This window comes from Gekko japonicus, unplaced genomic scaffold (genome assembly GCF_001447785.1).
Source record: "Gekko japonicus isolate JY-2015 unplaced genomic scaffold, Gekko_japonicus_V1.1 scaffold4778, whole genome shotgun sequence".
Lineage (NCBI taxonomy): Eukaryota > Metazoa > Chordata > Lepidosauria > Squamata > Gekkonidae > Gekko > Gekko japonicus.
Genome location: NW_015172695.1, coordinates 31,730 through 39,750, shown reverse-complemented (window position 1 = coordinate 39,750; position 8,021 = coordinate 31,730). Strand labels below are relative to the sequence as shown.

At 61.7% G+C, this 8,021-nt stretch overlaps 1 protein-coding gene across 1 annotated transcript in view; it reads left to right on the top strand.

Annotated features, from left to right (window-relative positions):
* The window catches only part of LOC107119320 (golgin subfamily B member 1-like), a 60,327-nt gene that overhangs the window by 27,354 nt on the left and 24,952 nt on the right, over positions 1–8,021 (top strand). The window contains 3 exon segments of the mRNA XM_015421789.1: positions 730–5,654; positions 7,733–8,017; positions 8,019–8,021. The exon segment at positions 8,019–8,021 is cut by the window's right edge and continues 1,228 nt beyond it. Of these exon segments, the coding sequence (XP_015277275.1) occupies positions 730–5,654; positions 7,733–8,017; positions 8,019–8,021 (5,213 nt within the window).

Sequence of the window (8,021 nt, the reverse complement as noted above, 5' to 3'; positions counted from 1 at the left end):
CATTCTTTCCACCTCTCTCTCTCTCTTTCTTTCCACCTCTTTCATTCATTCTTTCCACCTCTCTCTCTCTCTTTCTTTCCACCTCTTTCATTCTTTCTTTCCACCTCTCTCTCTCTCTCTGACAAATAAATATAATTAGCATAACAAATAAATATAACTGGACAGATGAATATCATCATCAATATCTGTTTTTACCCCTTTTATTTTTGGAAGTCTCATTGAATGTCAACAAAAAACAAATCTGCATAATTTGTGTGTGTGATATTTGCTCATGTCTCGTGGCTCTCAAACATCTGACGCTTGTTCTGTGTGGCTCTTAAGTTGAACAAGCTTGGCCCCCCCTGCTCTAGGCTGATCCTGCATTGCGCAGGAGGTTGGCCAAACGCTGTGATGTTAAAATTCGATACAAGCAGGAGCAGAGGAGATGATAGATCGTTGAGCCTTTCTGTCCCAGGTTGAAGGTGGGCAGGGGTGTTGCGAAGAGTGCAGGGTGCAGAGGTGCAATGCTCGCCGTAAACCAGCAGAGGGCAATAACAGGAAGCAAATGGAAAACCCATAACAACCTCTCCAAGAGTGCACGGTGCAGAGGTGCAATGCAAAGTGTAACCAGCTTTTTTACAGCAGGGGAGAAGTAAGTGCTCAGGGGCAGAAACATTAGCACCGGTAGTGAGAGATGAGACTCCTTTGTCCCTATGCCGGGAGGGTAACTCTTTCCTTTCCTTGCTCCAGCCCAGCCCAGGAGACCGTGCTGAAGAGCCCCCCACTGGGGAGAACGGCCACCCCGACATCTCGCAGTACCTCTCCGCAAAGAAGCGCAAAGATCTCTCTCGTTTGCTCCTGGAGCTGCAGGAGGCTCAGGAAGAAATCGCCTTTTTGAAAGGGCAGCTCCAGGAGTCCGGCCGTCCGGCCCTTGAAGGAGATGCTCAGCCGACAAGGAAGCCGCAGGACGGCGGTGTCGAGGGAGGGGGACGAGGAGAAGAGTCTGGGCCCGCCCAGAGCCATTCCGGCAGGAGTTTGTTAATGACTGTGGACGTTCAGGAGGAGGCACCTCCCCTGCAGGGGATGTCCACGGAGCAAGAGGGGAGCCAGGCACCCCCGGAGCCTCCCTCGGCCTCTGCGTCGCAGCCACAGGAGCTGGGGAAGGAGCCACTCGGGAATGCAGAACTCCACAGCCGCTGGCAGGAAATGGAAGAACGCTACAAGGAGGCCTTAGACAAGAAGACCGCAGAAATCGAGAGGCTGCAGCAGCTGCTAGCGGACTCCAGTGTCACCCTGGGCACCCTGACCACTGAAAGAGACCAGCTGCTGTCCCAGCTGGAAGAGCTCTGCTCCCTGGCCGAGCTGAAGGAGCAAGTGAGGCGACTGGAGGGCGACCTGGCCGACGCGGAGAAGCAGCGCCTCTCCGAATACGAGAGCGGGATCGCCCAGCTCAGCCTGCTGAAGGAGCAGATCCAGAGCCTGAGGAACGAGGGCGGCTCCAAGGAGGTGAAGATCGAGGGCTTGCAGAGGGACCTGGACGAAGCGCAGTGCCGTCTCACGGAGCAGGACCTGCTCACGGGCACCCTGAGGAGCCGGCTGGAGAAGGAAGAGCAGGACGGGCGGGCACTGGCGGGGCGCCTGCTGGAGATCTCCACTGAGGCAGAGGAGCTCTCCCGAAGCGTCCTCGCCAAGGACACGGAGGCTGATGGGCTGCAGAAGCGCCTCCTGGAGAGGTCCGCCCAGGTCGAACGGCTTCAGGACGCGGTGGCGGAGCGGGAGCAGCAGCTGGCGGAAGTCAGCACCAGCATGTCTGACCGGATGGTGCAGCTGAACGAGGAGAAGTTCACGCTGGGGAGGGAGCTGATGGTTGTCCAGCAGCAGCTCGATCGGTTCCTGCAGGGGAAGGAGATGAGAGAGCTGGGCGTGGGCACCGACGGGGGAGACCCTGGGCAGTGGGCCGAAGGGGCGTCCTCGGCCAGCGAGGAGCTGGAGGCCCTCCGGAAGGAGAACGAGCATGTGAGGAAGAAGCTGCAGGCTGCCCTTGTCAGCGGGAAGGAGCTCCTGTACAAGATCCACAGGATGGAGAAGCCGCTAGAGAGCAGGGAAGGGCAGCCAGAGGAGTCCAGAGACCTGGAGGTGAAAGACGGCCCAGGAGAAGGAGGAGGAGAACCCTCTGATACCAGTGCAGATGCGGGACTGGAGGCGCCTCCTGGAAGCCAAGGCCAGGTTGCCTCCCTGAGCCAGTCGCTTTCTGACCGGGAGGCTGAGCTGCAGATAGCGTGGCGGGAAGTCGCAGTGGCCGAGTTGCAAGCGACGATTGCAGAACTGCAACAAAGCCTGCGGGAAAAGGAGGTCCTCGTCGCGGCCCTGGAAGCCGACGTGGAGGACCTCAAGCAGCGGCAGGCCCCGGAGAGTTGCCCCGCCGGCTCTGGCCAGGAAGAGCAGCAGAGGTCTGCCCTGGAGGAGAGGATCGGTGCCCTGGAGCAGGAGAAGGAGCAGCTCCAGAAGAAGCTCCACGAGGCGCTGGCCTCCCGCAAGGCCGCCCTGCGGAGGGCCCAGGAGAAGGACCGCCACCACCGCGAGCAGCTGAGGCAGCAGAAGGACGACTACGGCCTCCTCCAGGAGCGGCTCGAGGAGCAGAGGCGGGAGAAGGAGAGCCTCCACAGCCAGCTCCGGCTGCTGCAGGCCCGGGCGGAGACGCCGGAGAACCCCCCTGTCCCCGAGCTGGAAGCGGGGACCCTCCCGGAAGGAGCTCAGCAAGTGCAGGAGCCAGGCTGGGAGGTGCCCGCGGACTCCGAAGTGGGAGACCTTGTGGGCGGCGGAAGTGGCCTGTTGGCCGATGACATCACCATCGAACCACTCAGAGCCGAGCTGGAGAAACTCCGAGCTGAGAAAGGGGAGCTGGAAGCCCAGCTCCACCGCCTGGGATTGGAGCTCCGAAGCAAGTCGGAGGCAGCCCTGCAGCTCCAGGAGCAGGCGGGGCGGCTGCGGGCCGAGGCGGAGGCGGCGGCAGTGGCTTCCCACCAGGCCGAGGCCTGCGCGACGAGCCTCCGGGCGGAGCTGGAGGAGAGCCGGGCCGCGCTGGAGAGCCTGAGGCTCCGTCAGGCGAGTCTAGAGGAGGAAAGGGAACGGGCGAGCAGAGAGGCGGTTGAAGCGCTGAGCCTCCAGCTGGCGGAGAGGGCCGAGTCGCTGCAGGGCCTCCGGGCGCAGCTGCAGGAACGAGAGGAGGCCGCCAGAGCCCTCCAGGGGCAGCTGGAGCACCAGGCCAGAGAACAGACCCAGCAGCGTCAAGCGGAGCTGGCGGAAACACAGCAGAAATCGGCGGCGGAGGACTCGTCGAGGGCCCAGCTGCAGAGGAAGCTGCAAGCCGCGCTCGTCTCCAGGAAGGAGGTGCTGAGAGAGAAGAAGCAACTGCAGGAGGAGCTGGCTGGCGCCAAAGCCGCGCTGGAGGGCGCCTCCCACCGCCTGTCGGCAGCGGAGAGCCAGGCCTCTGCCCTGGAGGAGGAGAAGGGGGCCCTTCTGGAGAAGCTGGAGGTCGTGGCCGAGGAGCGGGGGAAGCTGATTGCCGAAGTGGACAAAGCCCTGGTGGAAAACCAGAACCTGTCCGGCTCCTGCGAGAGCCTGAAGCTGGCCCTGGAGGGGGTGACGCACGAGAAGGCCCGCCTGGAGCAGGACCTCGGCGCCCTGCGGAACTCCCAGGCCGAGGAGCTCTCCGAGTGGCAAGGGAAGCTCCGGGAGCTGCAGAAGGAGTACGAGACCCTCCTGCAGTCGTACGAGAACGTCAGCGGCGAAGCCGAGAGGATCCAGCGGGTGGTGGAGGGCGTCCGGCAGGAGAAGCAGGAGCTCTTCCTGAAGCTGCGCGGCGCGGAGGCGGAGAAGAGGGAGACGGAGGCGCGGCTGCAGGGGGCCGAGCAGGAGATGGAGGGGATGCGGGAGAAGATGCGGAAGTTCGCCAAGTCCAAGCAGCAGAAGATCCTGGAGCTGGAGGAGGAGAACGAGCGGCTGAGGGCAGAGGCGTCTCCCGCGGAGGGTGGCCCCAGGCGGGAGGAAGAGTCCAGCGCCCGTCTCAGAGAAGAGCTGGAACGGTCCAAGGAGAACAGCCAGGCCCTCTCCAGCCGGCTGGAAGCTCTGGCTGCCGAGAAGGACGCTCTGAGTCAAGAGATCCGGGCCTTGAAGCAGACACTGCAGGGCCAGGCGGAGGAGACGGGAAAGAGCGGCCCGCAAGGCGAGGCCGTGGCAGAGGAAACGGCAACCCGTTCCCCCTTAGAGGCGCCTGAAGGCAAGGCGGACCCAGCCGGAGCTTCTGAAGGTCCAGAGCTCGCTGCCGTGAGTGCTGCGGAGAAGGAGGAGGAGGAGGAAGACCACAAGCCTGGCCCTTCGTGTGACGAAATCAATGGCTACATCCAGCAAGTGGCGCAGCTCACAGAGCGGGTGGCGCAGCTGGAGGAGATGAGGGAGGCGGAAGCAGAGAAGCTGGGCAGGGTCCTGAGGGACGCGGAGGCCCTGGTGGAGGAGAAGAAGGCCTTGGGGGAGCAGCTGGCCGTGAAGGCCCGGGAGCTGGAAGCTCTGCAGGAGAAGGCCCTCGGGGTGGAGGAAGCGCACCGGCGGGCGGAAGAGCAGCTGGCCGGGATGGCGGGGCTGAAGGACGCCCTGGAGGCCGAGAAGGACGACCTGGAGGAGAGGCTCATGAACCAGCTGGCGGAGCTGAATGGGAGCATCGGCAACTACCAGCAGGACGCGGCCGACCTGCGGGGCCAGAACCAGCAGCTCCTCTGTGAGGTGGAGGCTCTCCGGGGCACCCTGAGCCGGCTGGAGGACGAGAAGAGGCACCTGGCGAGGGAGAAGATGGCGGCCGAGGCGGAGAAGAGGGAGCACGCGGAGATGTTGAGGAGCGCCCGCCAGGGGGAGGGCGGCCGCCGGACGCAGGCGAAAGAGCTGCAGGAGCTGCTGAAGGAGAAGCAGCAGGAGGTGAGGCAGCTGCAGAAGGAGTGCATCAGGAGCCAGGAGAAGGTCAGCGCCTTGGAGAGGACCGTCAAGGCCCTGGAGTTCGTCCAGAGCGAGTCCCAGAAGGAGCTGGAGGCCGCCCGGAGGAGCCTGGCCAAGGCAGGAGAGGACACCGGGAAGGCCCAGGCCGAGCTGAGCTCCTGCCGGGTCCTGCTGGACGACACCCAGAGCGAGGCCGCCCGGGTCCTGGCCGAGAGCCTGAAGGCCAAGGAGGAGCTCCAGGCCAGCAAGGAGCAGGTCCGGGTGCAGCTGAGGCGCCAGGAGGAGGAGCTGGAGCGGCGGCTGGAGGAGGAGAAGGGCCGGCACGCCCGGGAGGTCAGGAGCGTGGAGGAGAAGCTGGAGGCCGGGCGGCGGGAGCGGGCCCTCCTGGAGGGGGCGGCGCAGGGTCTCCGGGAGGCCCTGTCCCGGAAGGAGCAGGAAGCCAAGGAGCTGCAGGGCGGCCTGGACCGAGCGCTGGCCCAGCTGGCGGCCTTCAGCCGGAGCATGTCCTCCCTGCAGGACGACCGGGACCGCGTCATCGACAAGTCCCGGGAGTGGGAGCGGAAGTTCAGCGAGGCCATCGAGAAGAAGGAGCAGGAGGTGCGGGCCGGGGAGGAGTCCCGCAGCGCTCTGGAGGGCCAGCTGGAGCGGGCAGCCGCCCAGGTGGAGGAGCTGCGGAGCCGGATCGCCAGGTAAAGAGGGGGGTGAGGGGAGGGCAGGGGCAGCTGGTTCTGCCCGGGAGGTACCGGAGACCGATGTTCTCTATAAGCTGCAGAGAGTCCTGTGAGCAAAAATTCCACTTTGTGAGCTCCTGGCATTAAAGCTGTGAGCGGGCGATTTGGCCGCCGCATAAATTATTTCGCTCTGGAGCCGTCCTCCCTGAGCTAAGACAAAAATGTGTGAGCCGGAGGCTAAAAAACTGTGAGCCGGCTCACACCAACTCAGCTTAGAGGGAACACTGGTCTCCAGGTGACCGAGATCCGTCCCCCTGGAGGAAACGGCTGCTTTGGAGGGACGGGCTCTGTGGCATTATATGCATTGGCGCCAGTGCTCCCTCTAAGCTGTGGAGTCTTGTGAGCAAAAATTCTACTTGGTGAGCTCCTGGCATTAAAGCTGTGAGCGAGCCATTTGGCTGCCGCATAAATTATTTCGCTCTGGAGCCGTCCTCCCTGAGCTAAGACAAAAATGTGTGAGCCGGAGGCTAAAGAACTGTGAGCTGGCTCACACTAGCTCAGCTTAGAGGGGACACTGCTGGAGACGCATTATTTTATTTGCACCCAATCTAGAGGCATACGTTGAACACGTCACGAGAGGGAGGGCAGGGAGGGATGAGCCAGCGCTTGGCTCTCGTGGCCCTTTCTTACGTGCCCAGGGTGATGCCCGGGGTAATGGGGTTTTTTTTGCCTTCCTCTGGTCATAGAGCAGGTGTCAAAGGGGAATGCAGGGATTGGAGGTAGTTGTGAATTTCCCGTATTTTGCAGGTGGTCGGATTAGATGACCCTTGAGGTCCCTTCCATAAGAACATAAGAGACACCAATGTTGGATCAGGCCAAAGGCCCATCCAGTCCAACACTCTGTGTCACACAGTGGCCAGAAATACCAGTGCCCTCAGGAGGTCCACCAGTGGGGCCAGGACATTAGAAGCCCTCCCACTGTTGACCCCCCCACATCACTTGCCCCAGAGTCCCTATCTATACCTTGTGGCTAATAGCCACTGATGGACCTCTGCTCCATATGCTTATCTAACTCCCTTTTGAAGCCGTCCATGCTTGTAGCCGCCACCACTTCCTGTGGCAGTGAATTCCATGTGTGAGCTCTCTGTTTCTAACTCACCTCCTAGAGAGTTAAAGCCTCTTTAGGCTGAATGAGAACATAAGAAGAGCCCTGCTGGATCAGACCAGTGAGGGTCTTTCTAGTCCAGCATCCTGTCTCACGTAGTGGCCAGACAGTTCCTCTGAACAGGGCAGAGAGGCCGAGGCCTTCATAAGAACCTCAGAAGAGCCCTGCTGGATCAGACCAGTGAGGGTCCATCTAGTCCAGCCTCCCGTCTCACACAGGGGCCAACCAGTTCCTCTGGAGGGCCAACAACAGGGCAGAGAGGCCGAGGGCTTCGTAAGAACATCAGAGGAGCCCTGCTGGACCAGACCAGTGAGGGTCCCTCTAGTCCAGTACCTTTGTCTCCCAGGGGCCAACCAATTCCTCTGGAGGTCCTGCCCCTGGAAGAAGAGCTCTGTAAGCTCTTGGAGGATTGGCTACATTAGGGGTGTGTCACCTGATATGCAAAGGAGTCCCTGCTACAAAAAGAGCCCTCTGTCTGTCTGTCTGTCTGTCTATGACAGAGCTCTGTGCCCCTGGAGAAAATGGCTGCTTTGGAAGGCGGACTCTCGGGCCTTTGACTAAGGAGCCGCACGGTATCATTGAGGCCCGAGCCCCAATATCAACATCATCATTAGGGCTCTGTTTGTAGCAGGGACTCCTTTGCATATCAGGCGACACACCCCTAATGTAGCCCATCCTCCAAGAGCTTACAGAGCTCTTCTTACAGGGGCTACCGTAAGCTCTTGGAGGATTGGCTACATTAAGGGGTGTGTCGCCTGATATGCAAAGGAGTCCCTGTTACCAAAAGAGCCCTTTTGAGCTGAAGCGCCCTTCGCTGATCTCGTGCCTTCCTTCCACCTCCGAGGAGTCTCTGGAAGGGCTGCCACGGGCAACGTGGTCTGGGACGCTTTTGTGCGACGGCCGTGCCTAATTCTGCCTCCTTTGCTTGCAGCCTGGAAAACAGCAAGCTGGCCCAGGAGGCCAGTTCTCAGAAGGAGCGTCAGTGGCTGCAGGAAGAGACAGAGCTGCTCGGGAAGGAGAACCGGACACTCGTCCTCCAGCTCGAGGAAGCCCGGCGGCTGCTCAGCGACTCCCAGAACCAGCTCCAGAAGCAGACGTCGGAGCTGCAGGGCCTGAGGGAGCAGCTGGCCGAGCTGCAGGGCTCCTTCGCAGAGAGCCAGGAAGCCCGGGAAGAGGCGGAGAGCACGGCGAAGCGTCAGGAGGCCAGCCTCCGGGAATGC